This window comes from Chironomus tepperi, unplaced genomic scaffold, assembly GCF_022539635.2.
Source record: "Chironomus tepperi strain 1889 unplaced genomic scaffold, CSIRO-AGI_Ctep_v1 contig_376, whole genome shotgun sequence".
Taxonomy (NCBI): Eukaryota; Metazoa; Arthropoda; class Insecta; order Diptera; family Chironomidae; genus Chironomus; species Chironomus tepperi.
In genome coordinates, this window is record NW_027226498.1 from 3,238,525 (window position 1) to 3,260,567 (window position 22,043).

At 29.4% G+C, this 22,043-nt stretch overlaps 2 protein-coding genes across 3 annotated transcripts; one reads left to right on the forward strand and one right to left on the reverse strand.

Moving 5' to 3' along the window:
• The first annotated feature begins 256 nt into the window (after nt 1-256).
• On the forward strand, nt 257-17,176 carry LOC139096036 (transmembrane channel-like protein 7). Of its 2 annotated transcripts, XM_070647655.1 has the most exons (4): nt 257-525; nt 6,489-7,018; nt 7,922-8,163; nt 12,147-17,176. In XM_070647655.1, exons 2-4 carry the CDS (start codon nt 6,856-6,858, stop codon nt 14,607-14,609), a joined length of 2,868 nt encoding a protein of 955 aa, XP_070503756.1. In that variant the 5' UTR covers nt 257-525; nt 6,489-6,855; the 3' UTR covers nt 14,610-17,176. The 2 variants fall into 2 exon arrangements, with proteins under 2 accessions (XP_070503756.1, XP_070503757.1); XM_070647656.1 differs by lacking the exons at nt 257-525; nt 6,489-7,018; nt 7,922-8,163 and adding an exon at nt 10,165-10,287.
• Nucleotides 17,177-19,166: 1,990 nt separating this feature from the next.
• LOC139095777 (O-acyltransferase like protein-like) lies at nt 19,167-21,565 on the reverse strand. The gene is made up of 8 exons (XM_070647244.1): nt 21,505-21,565; nt 21,227-21,406; nt 21,013-21,154; nt 20,842-20,915; nt 20,167-20,267; nt 19,922-20,109; nt 19,762-19,864; nt 19,167-19,706 (listed from the first exon to the last, which is right to left on the reverse strand). Exons 1-8 carry the CDS (start codon nt 21,563-21,565, stop codon nt 19,167-19,169), a joined length of 1,389 nt encoding a protein of 462 aa, XP_070503345.1.
• Nucleotides 21,566-22,043: the final 478 nt, after the last annotated feature.

Consider the following 22,043-nt stretch of genomic DNA (forward strand, 5'->3'; position numbering starts at 1 on the left):
ACAAAGGCACAAAAAAATAATAATCCGTAACGGTTTTCAACACAAACAAAATTTCGAAAGATACAGAATGCTCGATTTTTTTCTGAATTGTGATACTCAGTCCGAATCGACTGATAGAATCAATTTTCTGCTTTTGAACGGATTTATTTTAAAACAATAAATAATTAAGTTTTCGCGTAGAATTTAATAATAAATTTAGTGAAATTCATCCAATAATTTCCATTCAATCAGATTCAATATGAAAGTTAGTGCTTGAAATTTTATTTTCATACACTTTTTTGATATTTAAAAAAAAAGTTCAACTTTTTTCATCTTAATGCAAAATTTTCGGTACGAAAAAAATAAAAAAATAAAAGAATGGAAAAAATGATTCACACTTGAATTAGTGGATATTAAATTCAATTTGAAGTCTTCATTTGTGAATTGTGTTGTAATTATTATGTGTTAATAAAGTCACAAAATGTAGATGTCTCTCAAGAAAAAAATCCACTTTTTCGGACTAATGAAAATTCAAGGATGAGTTGGGTAAGGTTCATGTGATAGATAAAATTAGAATGAATATGTTGCGCTTAAATCTATGCTTTTAAGTGCCTTTTTATCTCAATTTGAAAATAATCTGAAATATGTCAAGTGTAGCCTTCAGTTCTACTATCATAAATGATTGAAACAATCTAAAAACACAGTCAAGGAATTAATCTCATGAAAAACTACTTGCATAGTGAAAAAGTTTCGATTTTTTTCTTCCTTTCTCTTTGTGGTTCCTCCCTTACTGCACTGTGTACATGTACACAAGGTGAACATTTTCATTCATGTTTGCAAACGTAAGAAAAAAGAAAAAATCATATGTTGACTTGCTGATTGAGTATTTATGAATATTGAATGAAATATGTATTGAAATAGTGATATGCTCACGTTTTCTGTATGTCGAAATAAAGTTGGTGGCGACAGTTCGTGGTGACTAATGAATTCATGTGGGAATGTGATAAACACGAACATTACAACTCTAATCAAAATAATAATTAGTTGTCAATTGATTGCTGTGGAAATCCGTTTGTGTCCATTTTAATACAGATGTGCGACTTATTTTTGGATATTTTTTACAAATATTCAAATGACTAATTCTGGATATGAGCAAATTTTGAATGAAATTCATTACACAAACTTTCCGCTCTATTTCCAAGTGAAAAACAAAATTTAAGTTGTGACATGATTTGAATTCACCAAACAAATTAGGCAATGCATCTTTAAAAACCGGAAAAATGGTCTTAATATTACAATGTCAGCTTTTACTTTGTTTCAAGTTCCGAACAATCAATAATGTTCTCCATATTTTTTTTTTTTGTAAAATTAGTGACTTAATGCCAAATATGTTGTTGGTGCCAAAATATGTATGGATATTGTACTAGAATAGGTCATGGACAAAGATAAAAGTAAATTTCACGAATTTGTGTAGTCATGTCAATATTGAATAAATGCAGTGTCTTTTTCGCGACAATTAATTACAATGGTGGGGAACCTGTGTTCTGCCGACAAAAATATATTAGAACTAATAATTATTTTGACTTTAATTACATTTTCAAGGTTTTTTGAAAGAATCGTACAGAAACGAAAGTGACACAAACTATTGAATTCCCCCTCCCCCTCTAAATGATGACCTAATACCTAGTTATAATTGGCGTGCGAAAAAATTTGCATGGAAAATCATCCTCGTGTATTAGAGGCTGCACTCGACACACAAGCCAAATTTCGTAATTAAAATATTCGGAAATAAGGCATGACCTGGGATTCAACCCAGTTTATTTGACATTAAGCCTTAGCAGACAATGAGACCCGGCTGAATGAGGGTGTTCAAACGTAAACTCAACCAATATAATTAAGCATTGTTAAACACGATCAATTTTGTCTGTATGGGAAGGTCAACGCTCTACCATTTGTGCCACTGATATCTTCATCGTATTATCATCGTTTAGATTGATTTTGAACATTAATGAATTTTATAAATGCTACTTATTTAGTAACAAAGATGACAATTTGGCTATCAAGATAATTATTTCTCTAAACAGATTTTGTAACAAAAGTAACATATCACTTAAAGTGACGTAATTTGCAAATAGCCTTAAAAAAATTTACACACACGCTTGTAGCAATTTAAAAATTGTCTGCTAAAAAATACGCCATAGCCATCTCTCATTAAGTTGTGACTATTCAATTTATCACACATTCATTGACATTTGATCATAATTCGCTGCGAGAATCCATACAAAGTTCTTTGTATAATAATTTGTCGGCAACCAAAATATTTACTTATTTGTCTGAGTAAATTATAGAATGGACCTACGCCAATTTTTTTAATAATAATCTCACATATACATGTTGGTCTAGAATCATGATGTAAGCTTCCTATTTGTGACATCGTAAGCAAACTAAAAATAATTTGCATATTTTCTATCATTTTCTTATGTTCTCGACGTTGTTCCTTCTTCTTATTTAACACGGTTTCCTTTCTTATTTTTGGGGCTAAGAAGCGCTGAATGAAATGACAAAGAAACTAAAAAGGAACAAAAACTTTGATTTTATGATGAATTGCTCGTGCGCGCGATATTTTATATTATTATTGTTATTGTTCAAGTGATCTGACTAACCTAATATTTTGGAGATAATCCTTTTTATTGAATGCTTAGATAAAAATGCTGTTTTGAAATTTTAACATTCGGACCTGTATTCCGATTTGTTTTTAATTCATGAATTTTATTCGCCAGATTAGACTCAAGACAGACAATCAGGGAAAAGAATATTATCTTGTTAAAGATCAGTGGTGGGCAACCTTTCATTTTTTGTGGCTTACTTAAGTGGTAAACCCCGACCAAAACCGTACATAGTATAGAGTTTATGACATTTCCAAACATTATTGGTAGGAAAATATTATGCCGCGGAACGTAGATTGTTCATCTTTGTTATATGTAGATACACAGAAAAATATAGAATAAATGCAAGTGACAGACATAAAACTGCGAGAGATGTGTGTGAATATTAAATGAAAATTACACATTATCACAATGTAAATTGAACAACAGATAACTAAATGAATGTGAAATGAGACGATAAAGTGCAAATTGATGAGATGCAGTTTTTTACGTAATGAAAATAGGAATTAAGATTAGTGATAGTGAATGTAAATGACATAAATAGCCTTTACAAATTGAAGAGTTGTTAATTGATGACAATTGCATTCAATTTGTTATTCAATAGACTTTTTTTTGCTGATCAATACCCTTCATCATCAATTATCCATTTGCAGTGTCTCTTGTAATTCAATTAAAAATTATTCTAGACGCTCTGTTTATTGAAATTTACATAATTTTTATTTTCTTGAGGTCGTTTTTCGCAAAAGAATGAGGGTTAAAAGGTTATATACTAATGTCTGCTATTAATTTTAACCGAACGGTTGTTTCTGCCATGTATGTAAATATGTATTTAGTCTATATCATGTTCAAAGTCTAATCAGCACTACTATTGTTTTGATTTCTTGGGTACTAAATTGTTTGTTGGGTTATCAAATAGCACATTTTAGAATTTTCTCGACAATTTCTTAACTCGCCTTAAACGTGTTCAAATTAATATTTGGATTATGATTTTAAATGTCAAGCAAAAATTTTACATAGACATAGAGCATAAAATGAACAGGCAAGGTGCTTGTTGAAGTATATTTATGAGCACGCTAACTTGAGTGAGAATGATCATTGTCTGTTTTGGTGATTTACCGTATTGCTTTGTTTTCCCAAAAAAAATTCAAAAACTTGATTTTTCAATCTGAAATTATTCAATACTTGTATATGGTGTGAACATAAAAATCACAATACAATTTCAATACTTTTACCATAAAAATTCAAAAATAAGTTGTTTACATGATTTCGTTTATAGAAATCTAATAGATAATTAAAATGTTAAGTTCCAAGACTAAACATACTCGAGCGACACCGAGCATCTTCTTAGCGAAACTTTCTTCATTTTTATCGCCAGGAATATAGCAGATCCCACACAATAACACAATAGGTGACTTACAATCATCACATACTTGAAAAATAAAAAATAAATATATTCATTTTTCGTACGTAAATAAATTAAATTGTTAGTGATAAAACAATATGACCTAAGTGACATTTGTAGTGCTTCCCTTCAATTAAAAGACATAAAAAGAATTCTATTATTGTATATTTTTAACTCTATATCCTCTTATTCACATCACATCTGATTTACATCAATTTATATTTCATTGTGCTCAACCATGGCTGAAGAAGAGGAAGATTCACAGAAAAAATCTAATTTTATAGCGTCTTTATACTTAGTACAATTAACAGCCAATAAAAATAAACATGGATTTTATCAGTTGAGCGAAAATAGATAAAAGTATTGTTTATAATTTTTGAGACACTCAATTGATAATTTTTTTCATTTCAAGTACCTACTGGTACTTACATATTTGGCTCGTGCTAAATATCATATAAAATAGGTAGCATTTTTATTGTTCAATGATAGCAAAGGATGGAAAAAAGTTTAAAATGTATGCATGAAGTGCTGTCGCATTCGATTACGATAAAAGCTGTCAGACGAGATAAAAAAAGTCATAATTTTCATTTCTCGATACGTTGATGGATAAATGAAAATGCAACCTTATGTTTTTAAGTTTTCAAGCTTAGACAATCTTAATGGAATCAGATATTAATGAAAAGGTAAAACCCAGTGGTGGGCAACCTTATTACAGATTAATGCGATTCACAAATCATTTTAGTTAGACACATACTTGTCTCAATCAATCTGTCACTATTCATCTTTAACCCCTGTTTCGATTCTCAAATTTCATATCACTTTTTTTATTTTCATTTTTCAAATCTACACGTTGAAAAGAAGAAGACACATTTATTGCGTCATGAAACTGATAAATGAACAAACAAAGTTAAATTATCTTTCAACTTCTAATCCAATTTCAAGGAAAGCAAACTATAGCAAAATGTTTTGTTTAAAAATATTTCAAAGTGTAAAATGGAATGGAAATAAAATATGTTCTGACTTGTTGAGACTTGAGAGTTTCATGCTTGCGAATATGCGTAGGTCGGATATATGGAATGAGAATATTGAATAAAAGGTAATACAAACTCATGAGACATCATGTGATTGTTTTTAATCTAATCTTCTTTATAGCACTTTCTATCGCATTTACATTTTTGTTTTGTGCTAGCATCAATTTAATTATATTTTAAATTTGGACAATTTTAAAATACTGATACTGATAAAATTAACCTAGCATATTCTTCGTTCTATCTCCAATCATATATCACAAGCAGCAATATATTATTAGTATTATCAGTAATTGTTGTCCATCGCTTGATCTATGCTATTTTATTTAGCACTATAAAATTTTCTATTTAGGAAACATTATATGTGATGATATGTCTATTGAATCGTTAATCTTACGTCATAATCTACGACCTTCAGTAGTTTGATGTTTTTCGTCATGAACGATTTTGCTGTAAATTAATGAATTTGTGTTAGTTGACACTTCGATCTTGAAATTAGATTTTAGCGTATCTAGATAGAAATCGCAAAATAAATTATTGAAATTGTTTGTTAAAGCCTCGTCAGTCTAATTAATTATTTTTCATCATCTTTTCACCTGATATAGCATTTTTTGAAACAAAACCGTCGGCTGTATATTGAAGAAAACATTGTAATCATTGTTTTTGAGAATTTCAAAGAATTAAGGATATTTTTGCGATTCCAATGACGCTTGATATTTGATTGTTACTATTCATTCATTTGTAATCTGATATTTCTGTTTACATACAAAAACAATTAATTTGCTTCCTCTAATCTAGTGTTGATCAGATTATTTTTTTCGCCACGGCACACTTTAATGGAAAAAAAACATTCCAAAAAATTTCAACGGCACACAGGCATACTTTAAATCGACTATTTTTGAAAGAAAATATTTCTCATCATTAAAACTTTAAAATCATTTACATGCACATAGTGCATTCTTTTAATTCAGTCTCCAGTATGAAACAATAAGAACAAATAAAATGACACATGCAAACAAATAATTTTGTAACTTTCAACACGTAAACAATCATTCTTTTGTGAATTATTGGAGCGCATTGCGTGCTTTTTACGTAGTTATTCTTGAAAAATTTGACGATTCTTACATTTGGATTAAATTAAAAAATACAGTGCATTTTATTGAAACTGAGCACATCTGATGGTACACATGTTTTCTACCACTGATCTAGATAAAATAAAGGCTTTTTCAAACGTTCGTTCTTTTCCAAAAGCACATGAAAATGTCATAGATGACGTTCATTAAAAAAATAATATAAAGAGACTGAAACATTTTCAAAGTTGCAATTTATTTTCTCTTCCACTATTTTCCATTTCCATCATGTTTATATGTTTTAACTCATAAATGAATGTCTTTCATTGTTTTTCCATTCCAGCTCGTTTTTCATCGAAGCCATAGCATACTCAAAGTGTCGTCATTGTTAATATTATTTGGAATAATGCATATTGCAAATATAGAAAGAGGGAAGTGAAGAAGGAAGAGGAAAAAGTTCACAAAAAATATATTAAAAAATACATAAAAAATAAAAAGTACATGTGAAGGAGTGAAATTTAATTTTGTTTATGTACGAGTCACTAGCAATAAGTTTAACCTGCTTGAAAAATTAAAAAAATAAGGCAAACGTTCTTCACAGAATAAAGTAAAAGAAACGAAAAAACATAGTTATTTCATCGATATTATACATATAGTTAGTTAGCGAACATAAAGACACATAAAAAAGTGAAAATAAAGGGACGAAAAATATGTCTGGTGGAAAGGAAAAGAAAGCATCACGAGGGAGTAAGGCACAAGGCTGGGAAGAAGCTGGATCAGAATTTTATCAAGAAAGTTATCCTGGAGATATTGATAATATTCAACGTGATCCATCAAAACTTGCAACTTTACTGCCATCAAAACAGCGTGTTGGTGAGTTTTCTAGTTCCTCAATACCGAGCGACACAAATTAAAAAGGTTTCAATTCCAAAAAGACGTCAAAAAAGTAGCACCCATTTAGTGCTAATAAAAGAGGATTACCGATATCTTTAAAGCTCCATGGCGGAGCCTTCTTCATTTGTGTCGCTGGGATATTATTCGTTTCATTTAAATATTATGGGTGTGTATAGCTCCATTGCGGGCAATAAATATCACGCGTTTTTGATGCATTCTGATTATTAATAATTCTAATTATAAATCGATGTCCATTAATCCGAAAAAATTTACAACGATAGCAATGGGTTTGGCTTTATTTGTTCATAAACAAATTTCGGGGTTTTTTGTTTGCTATTCAATTTGTGATAATGAAGTAAAAGTTATAAAAATATATAGAATGCTGAAAATTGCGAATGATTTCTGGGTTTTGTTTGGCAGCAAAGAGTGATTGCTTTTGTCTGATATTAGAAGAATGAAAATTTTTTATCAAGACAATATTTACATTTTAGGATTTTGTTTTAGGAAAATTCGATCAGTAATAAAACAGACATTTAAAGTGTTTGATATTAAATTTTGTATTAAAATAATTTTACATTAATTTATAAAACTCTTGAAAAGGTTCTACCAAGAATCGTAAGCTTACATTTCCTACATTTTAGATGGGCGGACCTTCAGTTTTGGGCTCTACCTTATAGTTCGTCCAAGGCTGAAGGCCTGCAATTTTGTTTAAAAATTAATATACCTAGAGCACGGTAAAATCGGAGCCTTAAAAGTTCTTTAATAATCCAAAATTCAAGCTAAAACTCTTGTTTATATTTCCATTTCAATTTAATTATGGAATAGATATTCTGTATGTTTTTATTCGTTCATAATTTGTTTTCCATTTCATATTTTTTATAGCTACAAATCGACGCGGCCGGCAAACACATCAGGAGTTTAAGACAACACGTCGTAGAAACAGTACGTTGACAGCAACGCGAACGTTTCGACGTGGCTCACAATATCAGGAGATTCAAGTGGCAACGCTGCCCGATTTGTCGGAAAATTTAATCAATGAAAGTCAAACGTGGGAGGAAATTCGCGAAATTAAAGCGATGCCAGTTCATATGGCTCAGAAACGTGAACTTAAGAATCAATTACAGGTGAGCTAGTGAATGTTGTGTTTATGATTTCGACTCAGAAGCAGACATACAGGCACTTTTTAAAAGCATACTGCATTTATTGTAATATAAATCATTAACTCGTTGTTGTTGAAGTCTCATGGGAATGACTACATGAATGATTATAGCATAAAGTAATAATTTAATGAATATTTTGTTACGATAAATTTTGAGAATAAAAAGCTCTCACTGCTCGTATTTAATTGGCAACGGAAATCTGCATTTAAGCGCTTTTCATTGCATTTAAATGAAGAGAACTTTTTGTGTGAGTGTTCTTTTTATCTATTCTCCTCCATAGGAAATTTACCATGATATGAATACATAATGTACAAAAAAGAATAATTATTAATTGTGAATGCTACCATTTGTGTTGAAATTAAGAGGCAAAAAAGGCATTTTAAGGCAACACTCCTAGTAAAATTTGGTTTTTAAATTTTTTGGTATTTAATAAAGAGACGGCTTTTCCCAACTAATTAAATCTAAATCTATAAAAAGTGGACTCGATTCCATACACAACCAAACAACTTCGAGTTCTGTAAAAACATATAAAAAGTATTAAGTTCTTTACAAAAAAAATCTGTGAATTTCACGTGAAAGTACTTTAACATACACAAAAATGCTTATACCTCATTAACAATATGTTGACAAAAATCCGCATTGTTTCTAGTCATTAAAAATGTGCAACAACAAATTCTTTAGTTTTTTTTCTAGTATTATTAATTTTTTATTATCTTTTGTTGTATAAAACTAGTTTCGTTTTTGTGCTGAGTGACCAAAAACATTTGAATAATTTCCAAGGAATTGATATTTGTTAAGGAGTTGCTTTAGAACATTTCAGAAAATATCGATTAAAATAACAGTTCGTGCATTTTAATAAGTGAAACTGGTGACGAAAATGAAAATGCAGTTAAGCATTTCACCTCTCACACTTCCTGTAAACTTTGTAGTTTTACAACATCTACTACTTGTCGTATTTTTTTCTTATTTCATTTCCTATTTGACGATCATTTCCTCAGTCTGAATAATTTTTTAGTCAGTGTTCATTCACATTTCTTCTTAATTTTAAATTTGGTTTGTTTACAATACAATCAGCACGTGCATAGTAAGACAACGAGTGTGTACTTATCAAAATTGCAAAATACATGAAAAAAATCAGTGAGTGATGTAGTTGAATGTGATTATTTTCTTTAAAGAGAGGCAGAGAGTTAAAATGATTTGTTTTCCTCATAAGAAAAAATTGTGCACTTTTAAATTTTTCTTTTCTTCTCATTTCATGTTTATTTTTGTTGACGATACGGCACTTGTGGTTTCGAAATATTTTTAGCGCAAAATTGTTTTGCGCAATTTTTTTTGTTTGTCGTCACATAGATATAATGAAAAAATGAGTTTATTATTTGAAAAATTTAGAATGATTTTTATCGGGAGATTAGTAAAATTGTTGTAAGTACGTTAAAGAACCGTAGATTTTCAGAAATTTTTTTTATCTCGGAGCGTTGCTAGAAATTTTTTAAGAGGAAAATATTTTGACGGTCCAAAGCTACTTCTCTCCCCTCGCCTAGAATACGGCTCTGTCTCCATCATAATAGTCACTATTAATGGGTTTATTTAATGATTTTATTAAATTTGAAAATGCGCTTATTTTATTACTAAGTTGCAAATTTTTCTAGCAGCTTTTCTTTCTCTCATTTTCTCCTTCAATTTCTCTTGCAATGATGAGGTGAAAAAATAAATTATTTAAGTATGTGAATAGTTGAAAGATTTGGGCATGTTGATGACTGATTTCAACAGTTAATTTGACAAAATTGAAAACAAACATTGTTGAAAAATTAATGATCGTCTCTTTGAAAATAAAAATACAATTAATTTTAAACAAACCAGATGTAGAATGTAATTTTTCTTGTGTAATTACCTGTAGTGTTGAATTTCATGATGAATTCTCGCTAGTCTTTCATGTAAATTTACATATAGTTGTTGTGTTTAATGTGCATAGCGTTCCATTGTAAGCCATAGTCCTAACAGCCAAAGAGTCTGGTTTCATGATCCAGAAAAACCACTACGTCTGTTAATTTTTTGCCTGTGGCTTTATCAATTTTATTTTAGAGTCATGTGAGTAAACTATGTGCATTAACCTTGATTAATTCTAATTTTATCCATAAAATATTTAAAAATAAAATAAATTAGTACTTTTTTAATAAAATTGAATTGCGAGTGTCGACAGTTTTGTATTTTCAAATCAAGGCTTATGTAAAAGACTTCATAAGAACCACATATAAATTCGCATTGGGACATGCCAAACTGACGAAGAAAAATTCATCGCACAGCTTCTTGTATCTATCAAGTCGCCAAGAGACTTTTCTCGTCATCAAACTGTAAAAAATCACAGGAAAAACTCATTTGTAAATCATACTCGTGAGATTATCTCGCGAAATTTTTGAGATATTTTTTTTTGCGTAGGTTAAAAAAAGATATGATAGTGAATCCATATGGTTTATTAAGTCGTTTATTTGAAATTGCTGAGCATTAAATTGAACATTAGCATCACATTTTCACTCTGCTTTTAAATACTTATTAAAATGTTAGTCGAAGGTATTTGGTCTAAAATCTGTGAATTGGCTAGTTAACCGACGCTGACGTATTCACACAAAACCATAGAACGACTATATATATTGAAACTTTGTGTCTCATGTCCACCATTAATTTTAAACGATATGTAAAAAAAATTTAAAATTTCATTTTAAAAATCAAATCTGTTGCTTCTTGGAAATGAACAAAAAAAGGGTTTTTGAGAACGGTAAATAATACGGTGTGAATATAGAAACAAATCTATTTCAGTACGAGAGCGATTCTTTAGTCAAAATCGTTTGTGACTCCTTCATTTTCATTCAATAAAAATTACTTAAAATTTAATGAGAAAGGTGAGATGAATTTAGTTCACTCAAGTGGTTGCTAAAGTGAAGATTAAATTACATTACTGAATTGAAATTTCCGCTGTTTTATTTGTAAAAATCAAATAATTTTATTTTTATGTAAACATTCGGTGAATCGTCTGAACTATACTTTGAAATTTTTATTTAGAAATGAAAATATTGCTAATAAAATTGAGCAGGTAACGTCAATATATCTGTAGTTTATTAGGATGATAATTTTTATAGACTTTAAAAATAAATTTTGTAATAAAACCGGTAAAAATCTTAATTTTAAATATTGCACTTGTTGCTAGTAAGATAATAGTCTAGCACTAAAGCCTGAGTATTGCTTTCTTTGAACATGTTGATTTCGCAAATGGTCGATTGTAAACCTTACTATCCTTAGTCTGATTGTGAGGCTGCCACTTTTCTAACAAGGGGTTTTGGACAGGCTTATATTGTAACCTTTAACGTACTGATCCCGGCATATAGCTCGGAAACAGCGGTATATTTAGCGATATCAAGGTAAAGTACAAGAAGGTTTACACTTGACATTTGGTCGGAATTAGACTACGGCTTCCCCAATCCTCAAAGCCTGAGTATGAAATATCTGAAAAAATCTATAAATTGAACTAAGTGCTTCTCTTACTCATTGTTTTATATCAAAGGCTTGCATTACTTTCTATGTACTTGGGTTTTAATTATAATTTTGCAATTACTTAATACTCTCATTTATACTTAAAACAGCAAGAGAGAAAAAAAAAATCTTTCAGACGCTCATTAACATTCAATAATTGATGTATGTTTAAAGTGTGTCATTGCACCATCATCCCGGCATTTAAGAAAAAAAAAATTACAGAAAGAAAATTAAAGTCGACATAGAAAATAATTATAAGAGCATCAACAATACTTGAGCGAAAGAGAGCAGCGGTAGAAATGATTTATTTTTTTAATTGTTAGTCATTGCCAAGATGACGCTGATAGTGGTGCCTGTCGGTTCGAATAAATAAATTTACAAAAAATTTTAACTAATTATTTTTTCTTGTTACAATTTTTTAGAATGCAACAAAATTGCGATTGCAAGGCTTTGAGCAGATCAAATGGAAGAGACGGAAAGCGTGGCAGAAGATAATGAGAAAATGGAGTGAATATCTCACAAAAATGGAATTGTGGCGATCATCTTTAAAGAAAATCGAGGGAAATTTTGGAACTGGAGTAGTCGCATATTTTGTATTTCTACGATGGTTGATGGTTTTAAATCTTCTCATCTTTACAATCATCTTCATGTTTATTGTACTGCCTCAGCTCATATTGAATGAGCCAAAAGATTTACCATGCGATATCAATGCTCCACCCGAATTAAAACCCCGATGGATAACGAATGTCAATAATTCAGATAATGGATATTATGAGGATACATGGTACTACTCAAATACGACAGTACAGTGTTGTCGTGAGGCGTACAATAATGAAATTAAGCATAATCGAAGTGATTTTTCAATATTACATATTGTACAAGGTACAGGATTTATGGAAAAGACATTTCTATTTTATGGAATGTATACAAATCAAATTTATGGATATGATCCATTAGCTAATAGTCAACAAGAACAAGATAGGAAGAGTAAAATTAGTAGCAGTAGTAGTGATGTGCAACAAACTTCCCCATACATGTATAGTCAAAAAGACGATAATTTCTCAATCGATGAGAAACATAATTCATCTTCGATAATGATGAGTGCTTTGCTGGGATTTAATGAAAATAGCACTAGTTCACTAGCAGCAGATCTCACAAATTTTACAACATGGCGTGAATTTTTTAACAATCTGGATATTTATTACGACTTACCGCTCGCATACATAATCGTTACGATAGTTTGCTATCTCTACACACTCGTTGCAATCGTCAAAGCTGTTGCGCATGAATTTAAAGATCGTCTTGTGGAGGGCGAGGGACAATTTTATCAATATTGTAATTTAATATTTTGTGGATGGGATTTTAGTTTACATAATGAAAAATCAGCACAAATTAAGCATAAGGCACTTTATAATGAAATTCAAAGTCTAATGCACATAAGACGATACGAGTTCGAGAGAAATAATCGAACAAGGGATATCATGATTAAACTTTATCTTATACGTATGTTAATTAATTTCTTCGTATGTGTTATTCTTGTGATTTGTGGTGTTGTCATATTCTTCCTATTCAACGTATCATTCATGCGTCTGGAGCCCAATTTCGAAACAGTTACTCGATATCGTAGTTTTAATGTTTTCATGAGTAAAGTAAAGAAATTGACATCGGGTGAAGAGACAACAACTGATGTTGATGCACAATTTGACATATTATTTTTCGAATTTCTACCATACGTAGCTATTGTCATCTTTAACTTGCTCGTGCCAATCTTATTCAACTATCTTATTCAATTTGAACAATACTCACCACTTTTCGTCATCAAAATGAATCTATTTCGTACCATTGGATTACGTTTGAGCTCATTGGCTGTATTATTAAGTCGATTCTACTATCTCATCACAACACGAAATGAAGATTCTGAAAATGTTGAATGCCATAATGTACGTTACGGTACACCTCAATGCTGGGAAACTTTTATAGGACAGCAGTTCTTCAAATTGTTCATTGTTGACTTCGTAACGCACATTTTTGTGACATTTTTTATAAACTTTCCGCGAGCAATTATTGCACGTAATATGAACAATGCATTTTCTAAATTCATCGAGATAGATTTTGAGCTTTCAAAGCATGTGCTTGATGTTGTATATTCACAGACTCTCTGCTGGCTTGGAACATTCTATGCACCATTTCTGCCTGCCATTGCTGCTGTACTCATATTTTTTATGTTCTATATAAAGAAATTTGCGTGCCTCGTAAACTCAAAACCATCAGCTATATTGTATAGAGCTAGTAGATCAAATTCACTATTTATGATAATTCTACTATTTAGTTTTACAATCGCTATAATTCCCGTAGTTTATGCAATCGCCGAAGTTATTCCATCGAGAAGTTGTGGACCATTTAGTGGACTTAATTCTGTTTGGGAGCGTGCCATTGTTGCATTCAATAAATTACCAGTCGTTTTACGTGACATTATCTTCTTCTTCGGAACATCATCTTTCGCCATTCCATGTTTTATTGTATTAATACTCTTCCTATACTATTATTATTCTGTATCGGCAGCAAACAAGCACATGGTTCAAGTACTCAAGAATCAGCTTGTTCTTGAAGGACATGATAAACAATTTCTACTTAATAGGCTTAGTTTGTTTATTAAGCAACAACAAGAATATCAGAAGCGAATACAAAGACAATTTTATGATCAAGCAAGTACGACAACTAATTCACAACAGTCACAATCGCAAGGTATTAATATTGACACGATACCACCGCCCCTTTTACCGCGTGCACCACGCAGTGAAACTGGAAGCAATGATCGTAGTGAACGATCGTCTGTTGAGATTAAACATCATACGAGAATGTCCAAGGATATTGGTGATATTTAAATATTAAGGCAAATTAATGATAATAAATTAAGTTAAGGAGAGAAAAATTATTTTTCAGTTATTTTTTTTTCGATTTTGGCTTGTAGGTTTAAGTGAACTTGGAAGATATAAAATCGAAATATTTGGTTTGATTATCTTAAATTCTAGTTCACATTATGTTTACATAAAAACAGTTTCTTTTTTAATTAATGTAAAATTTAAAAGTTCATTGAAATCTTCAAGACAGAAAACATATATTAAGAAGAAAATATAAAAAGTCCCATAAAAAGAAAAGTGATATTTCATTTAGTTTTTAGTAGATAAAAGGAATTATTTTTTGTGCTTGTGTATTCATCGTCCTTAATTTTTAAGACTTATTTATTGAATTATGGATAAAAATAATGAAACGAAAAGATTTTATTTTCATATGAAGAAAAAAGATTTTACTGCTTAAAGAATGTGTTGCCAGAAAATTATTTGATTTTTGATTGACATCATTTTATTGAAGTATAGGATATGTGAAGATTCTAAATAGTCATGATGTTGCAGGATTTCCAATTTAAATACAAGATGAAGAAATTCCCGAAAATCCAACTCGAGGTCCGTGGTACTCTAACTCCAGACTAGATTCGATAAAATCCGGCCTCGAGCAAGATTCTTTAAAAATCCTGCAACTAGTAGTTAGTAAAAACTAAGGTGACGCAGTTGAGATTATGTAAATAACGTTTTAAGATAGATCTTATCTATCTGACCGAAAGTTAGGAAATTTCTCTCATTTATTTATCAATCCTATAGGATTAAAATTCTTATAAAAATTTCTGCATTCAATTCTGTTATTAAAATGAGAAAGTTAATGAATGTTGAAGATAAATCCATAATGAAAATGCATTGAAAATAAATCATATGAAAAAGGTTGATGTGCAGCTATTTAGGATTTAATATTTTTATTCAGTTCCTGATTAAATCCCTCCTTGTAAAAGTCATTAAACATTAAAACAATATACATTCAGAAAATTAAACATAAAAAATGTTGAAGAGATCATAAAAAGATTGAAAAAATCTTTTGTTTCAGAAAAAACAAAGCTTGATCTTTTTTCAAAAATGTTTTTTTATCATTTGTTTCATACTCACGAGTTTAAGCTCAAACATTAAATCTGTGTATGATCAATGTAAAATTCATTATCTTCAAGTTTATGTTATCCCAAACGACACAAATAAAGAAGGCTACGCTTCGAAGTTTTAAAGGCTCAGCTTAATTTATTTTATTAACACGAAATTGAAGCCAACTGAATTTGGCGTCCATAGGGTTGTCAAAAATAGGTTCCATGCCGGATCCTTCTTTATTTGTGTCGCTTAAATTGCGAAAATAATGATTAATACACTAAAATTTGGAGGATGAGATGTCCTTTTATGTCTACAATAATGTAAATTGCAAAATGGGTTGAAAAATCATTCACAATGAAGACAGATAAAACGTCAAATATTTGAAGATTATAAAAGGAATGTGTTCAAAATTTATCCCAAGATCAAAAGTTTTTTAAATTATTTTAATTATTTCCCTAATACGTAAAGAGCATCTCATGATAGGGTTATTTCTATAAAAAAACGAAAAAATTTTAAAATAAATCATAAAATTGAGTCAATAATTTTTAAAAATCCACACTTAATTTATGTCACAATGTTTAACCCTCAAAGAAAAATATTCAACACATCATCACACTCGCGAATAATTGATAATAATAAAGTAATTAAGTAAAATAATGGTCTCACTAAATAAAGAAAAAAATTAGTTAAATTATCCCACATAACTTACATAAAAATATCCCAAAAACACATAATTGTGAAATTATTATGTCCAAAAAATTAAATTTAAAATATCTTACCTTAGTCAAAATATAAACAAAACACAATTCTCTATAGATTTAATTGCAAAATGGAAAAAAAAAAAATTGAATCACCTATTTAAGTATCGATCATTAACATTCTTCAATAAATTTATTAATTATATCTAATCTTAAATCCACTCAACATGCATTACAATAATGATTGTCTTTTAAATATGGAGAAAATTGTTTGATTTATGGACGGTGTCTTCTACAAGCGACCAATATAATTTCTGTCGCATATTTTTGTCCTAATTATTGCTTGTCATTACGTAAAATGTTGGAAATCATAATAAATAAATCTGTATCACTTATACTTGTAATGAATAATGAGTAATTTAATCAAAATTAATTTTTTAAAACTCCAATATCCATAAATCTTGCAAACAGCACTCCACAGGACAAATCAAATCGAATGAAAATACAATAAATGAAAAATGATATTCAAAATAATAATCTCCTAAATAGTATGACAATTGCTATCTCTTATAAATACATAATTATAGTGAAAACCAAAAATAAAAAAGATATAAAATGAAGAAAATGATTCATTTTTTTGTAAAAAAATGTTGAATATTGAATGAAATAGTTTGAACAAATAGACAAAGGAAAATAATCATTTTGCCGCTCAAATTTTTATGTAAAAATTAGTGAAAATTTCAAAATTGAAATAACAGAATACTTTCTTAAAAGAAATAAAACAAATCCAAGCGTTTTTGTGAAAAATAAATGAAAAATAAAGAAAAGGAAAAAAATCATTTTATAATGCAAAAAGTTTTTAGTCTTACATATTTAATTTATTTTTTTACCAAGTTTTTCCAGGAAAAATTATGAAAATCTTCGTGTTCGATCAAGTGACTCAAATGTATTTGGGCATGGCCGTTTAGAAATTCACACTCAGTAATTTGAAGTTAAAGGCATTTTTCTCCTTAGTTGGACTTTTTAGAATCACTTTTGATAGTTATAATTGTAGAAATCCATAAAACCAACAATTTGGCATATAATTTGCTATGATTAGTGCTTTAATTAATGCAAAAATTCAAAAAATATCTCAATTACTGAGTGTGAATTTTTGTTCCATTTTTAAAAAATTTTCAGAAAAATTAATAAAAATCGCTAAATTTATGTGTTTATTATGATTTAAATTGTGGAAGCATAAAGTTTTTATGTTCCTTTTTAAGATTAGATTAATCTACGGAAGCAAATCATGCTTTAAATTAGTTTAATTAACATAATTAGTATTCTGCTTTTGAAAAAAATTATTTTTTTCCGTTGAAATTTTGAAAAAAAAATGGAACGTTATTTGCGGCTAAGCCCATTTAGATTCAGTGATTAGATTAAAGAACATGTCTGAATTAATTCTGAACTTTTGTAGGTTACAACGCTACGCACTACTTAAGCTGTAAAATATAATTTTTAGCGCATTTTTTTGTAAGAAAAACAGTCTGTTTCGATCCACAATACAAGTTACAGTAGATTCAAAAATTTTCATTCGAATTATTTTCAACGGTCAAATGAAATTTAAACTAAGCTCTTAAAAGCTTTTAGATTTTGTACTAGATTTTTGAAAACCATCCCTAACAATAGAATTTTCCACACAGAAATCCCAAAGAACAATCCTTAATTTATCCTTTGTAATCTTTACATTCTATTTACCAATTTACTTCCTCTAAATTTGAATTTTGCTTGCAGGCACTAAAAAAAGGGGGAAAGCAATAATTTTATAGGTAAACTTTTTCATGATGTAATTATAAACCAAAAAAGGAACAATTCTTATTGTTTTTTTAATGCTCAAGAAATTGAAATCACAAAATTTGATTTACAAATATTTATTTACAGAATTTTATATAAAATGTTGATTCATGCTACATATTTTGATGCTAATAATGATATTTTAATTGTTACTAATGAATTTTTAAAAAATCCTTAACATGCCGAAGCCAAACTTAAAATTGGCGATATTCAATATTATAGATAAAATAAATTTCCTGAAAGTTGAATCAAAAAACTTAAATAGTTTCATAATCACCCATTCCAACCCTTATATAGCCTCGAAAAAATCACAAAGTATTCCTTCTGTAAATCAATTAAATTCTCATCGAAAATAATTGCCCAAAAATGAATTTGATGGACATTTTCACGTTATCACGGCTAAGCATGGACATGAATTTCCTGTTAAATAATTCTATCGTCATTCGTCCCCAAAGACTATTTCATCATTTGACATGAGACATGCACGCATTATCAGTACATTGAATAAAACTTTTGTTTATTGCGTGCCCTCATTACGTTAATCTTTTATTTTCTTTCCCCCTTAGTCGTATGTATATTTACACTCATATACAATATAAGTAGAGTCGTGGTGGAATGTCTCGAGAAAGAATAAACATAACATGCAACTACACTTGCTGTAAATCTCAGAATGAACACAGTAGGAAAATATTATGATTTATTGAGAGATTGTTAATGAAGTTATGGAAGTTTTATGCACTTTATCTTCACTTGCTTATCATCTTTAATACAATTTCATGTAATTTATGCGTTTTTCTAATTGAATGTTTTCAGTCTTTTGAGGAATGAGATAAAGAACATTGATGGATGAAAATTCATAGAATAAAGGGAAATTTTCCAGGACTTTGATAATAGTATAATAATTTATTCACAAAACGACAAAAAATTTGGAAATATTTCAGGTTTAAATCTTTTCTGATGCTGCTGGCAATTTCAAAGTAACCTCGTCCATTTCGTTTTCAATTTTCTTGACATGTCTAGTTGGTTTCATAGTTCGTTTATCATTTATTAATCTTTCAATCCACACAAACGGCATTTCAATACTTGCATTTAAGATCAACGATATAAACACGCATATTAAAATATCACCAAGTCCAGTGTGAAAGACATCCCATGAGTGAAAATAATATGCTTCTTTCATTTTAAAAGTTGTAGAATGCTGATAAACTGGATAGACAATTTGAAGTGTTAAGCTTATCTTTGCAATTGGTCGCCAAGCTGAAGAATTTATTATACTGTCAAACCAATCATCTTCCTTTAAGTTGTAGCAAATAAAAATGATCCAACAAATTGCAGCTGACCAAAATATACGATGCAATGAAGCAAATATTGCGCTAACAATTACATCATTTCCTATGATATCATGGTTTTGTAATACATAGACATAGACAACCAACATGATCAAAACTAAGAAAGTTATAATGGAATTAAGTATCTGGAATTTCTGAAAAATAGAAATGATGATAAATTATTGTGTAAAGTTTTGATATTCTACTTACCTTCTTCACAGTAAATTCTTCTTTCAGACAAAATGAAGCTAATATTATTGAAAACAACCATGGAGCACATCGAAAATAAGAATGCATGTCATATATTGAGGATCTAAGTAATAAAATATTTGTAACAAATATCTTTAAAATTAAATAACCATAATCATACCTATTCAAGACATCATATGGCGAGTATGAATAGATAAGAGCGCCAAAAATTGAGGCATACGATATAATTACAAGAATGCCAAGAATAATGAAGCCAATTTTTTCAGACTTGTAGCAGATATAAATCAAAAGCGGTAATATGATAAAAAATTGAAAATCTATGCTGAAATACCATCCATGATATACACACTGAAATTAATAAGAGACATAAACATTGGATTATTTTCACACATATCATAAACTTACCATATGATCAGGTCTCATATAATTTTCAAGCATTAGCATTGTCATGAACCAGTAGTTTTCACAACTTTCCACTCGATCTAAAGCTTTAGATGCTATAGGTCCTGTGAATGTATATTTGAATAGTGTTAGCTGGTAAATGACTGAAACCAATAGTAATGGTCCATATCGGATGTATCGATGCAGCAACAATGATAGATAGTTAAAATTTTTTCTGAAAAAAAAAAAGAATATAATCGAATTGTGCATACTGTGCAATTTCAAAAGATACTAACGCTTTAAATGTCCGAAAACAGTAAATTGCCAATAAAAATCCAGAAACGATGAAAATCGAGTCATAAGCAGCATCTGATAAGCTAATAAATGTTGAAAATCCATGTTTGATCCAAATTTGATATGCGTTGGTATTTTCAATAGCAGATTTGTAAATAACGTTAAAACGATCGGAAATAATGAGCCACAGAATTGAAATAGTTCGTATTGCGTAGAGACAGTTGACATTACGATCATAACTGGATGTTTTCTTGAAGATTCTTAGAATGTTTGAGTGCAACGAAAATACGGTCATCCATTTGGTGGGAGGTTCTAAATATAAATGTTTGTTCATTATTACAGGATTAAGGTGTCAAGAGATTTAAAAATTCGATTTTTTTAAGAACTCGAAAGAATTGAACAAACCTTTTTTAGAAACCATTATGCATTCATAAGTTGTACTGGCTATCACAATTAAAGCCCAAAGTGCAAATAATATACTGAAACAGATGAAAAATGTGAATATTATTTCATCAAATTTTCATTCAATACTTTTCGTTCGAATGTTTGAGAATAGCGAAAAAAAATAATGATTACATTGCTAAATAGTCCCCAATTCTAAATTCAGGATGAGCATTTTGATGAAAATGTCTTATCAATACTCTATTGAAACCTTTTAAGGATTCCTTTGCGATAGAACTCAAACCTTCTAAGCTAGCTGAATCAGGAAAACAAAGACCTGAAAGAGTATTCAAAATTAATAATAGTAGATACGTACGAATTTTAATAATGAACAGATTCGTAGGCTTACCGCTATAATGAGTTTTTGTGGATGATTCAGTTTGATATTCAGCCAAGATGTATTCTCCTTTGATTAAATGATTATCTATGGGATGACGTTCACTAAAAGTCACACATTTTTCAAAATCATTGAAATTATATATTCGTCTATTTTGGATATTTTCTTTCAGGACAGAATCAACGTCAAACACTAAAATAATTAAAAAACATTCTAGAATGAATTTAGGTAAACTTTATTTTTTATAGAAAATGTTTCTGAATTTTCTTAACTTTTGAAGATTGACTTACTAGATTCATTTGATTTAAGAAGGAAATACCATTCCCGAGCAAAAACTTTTTCAGACTTCATGTTTCGAAAATTAAACTGTTAATTTAAATATGATTGCTGCGATCTGCAACTGGTTTAATTATTTTATTGAACAGGAAAACATACTTTGATTAAATTGAAAATTTGGCACATAAAAAAGTACTTATTTCATTTAATTCTAAATTTACCTTGAATTTTTATACTTTATGGCTTATAAAAGAAATATTTCATACCCTATCATTTATCTCATAAAAATTTCTTTATTGAATATTTTAAAAAATTCCTATTCATAAATTTCAATAATTCAGAATACGACAACAGAACAAAGGGAGGTAAAAATCACTTCCATTACACAAAGAAAGGCAGAAAAGGAAAATTTGTCCCGTTATATGTCGACATAAAATAACCGCCCTTCCATTTAGCTGCCCTCGTTATCTAATTTTCTTCACGTTAATGTCTTCTCTCTTTTTTATAAAAACGTCATTAAACTTTTAATGAACATTTCCCATTAATATCCATA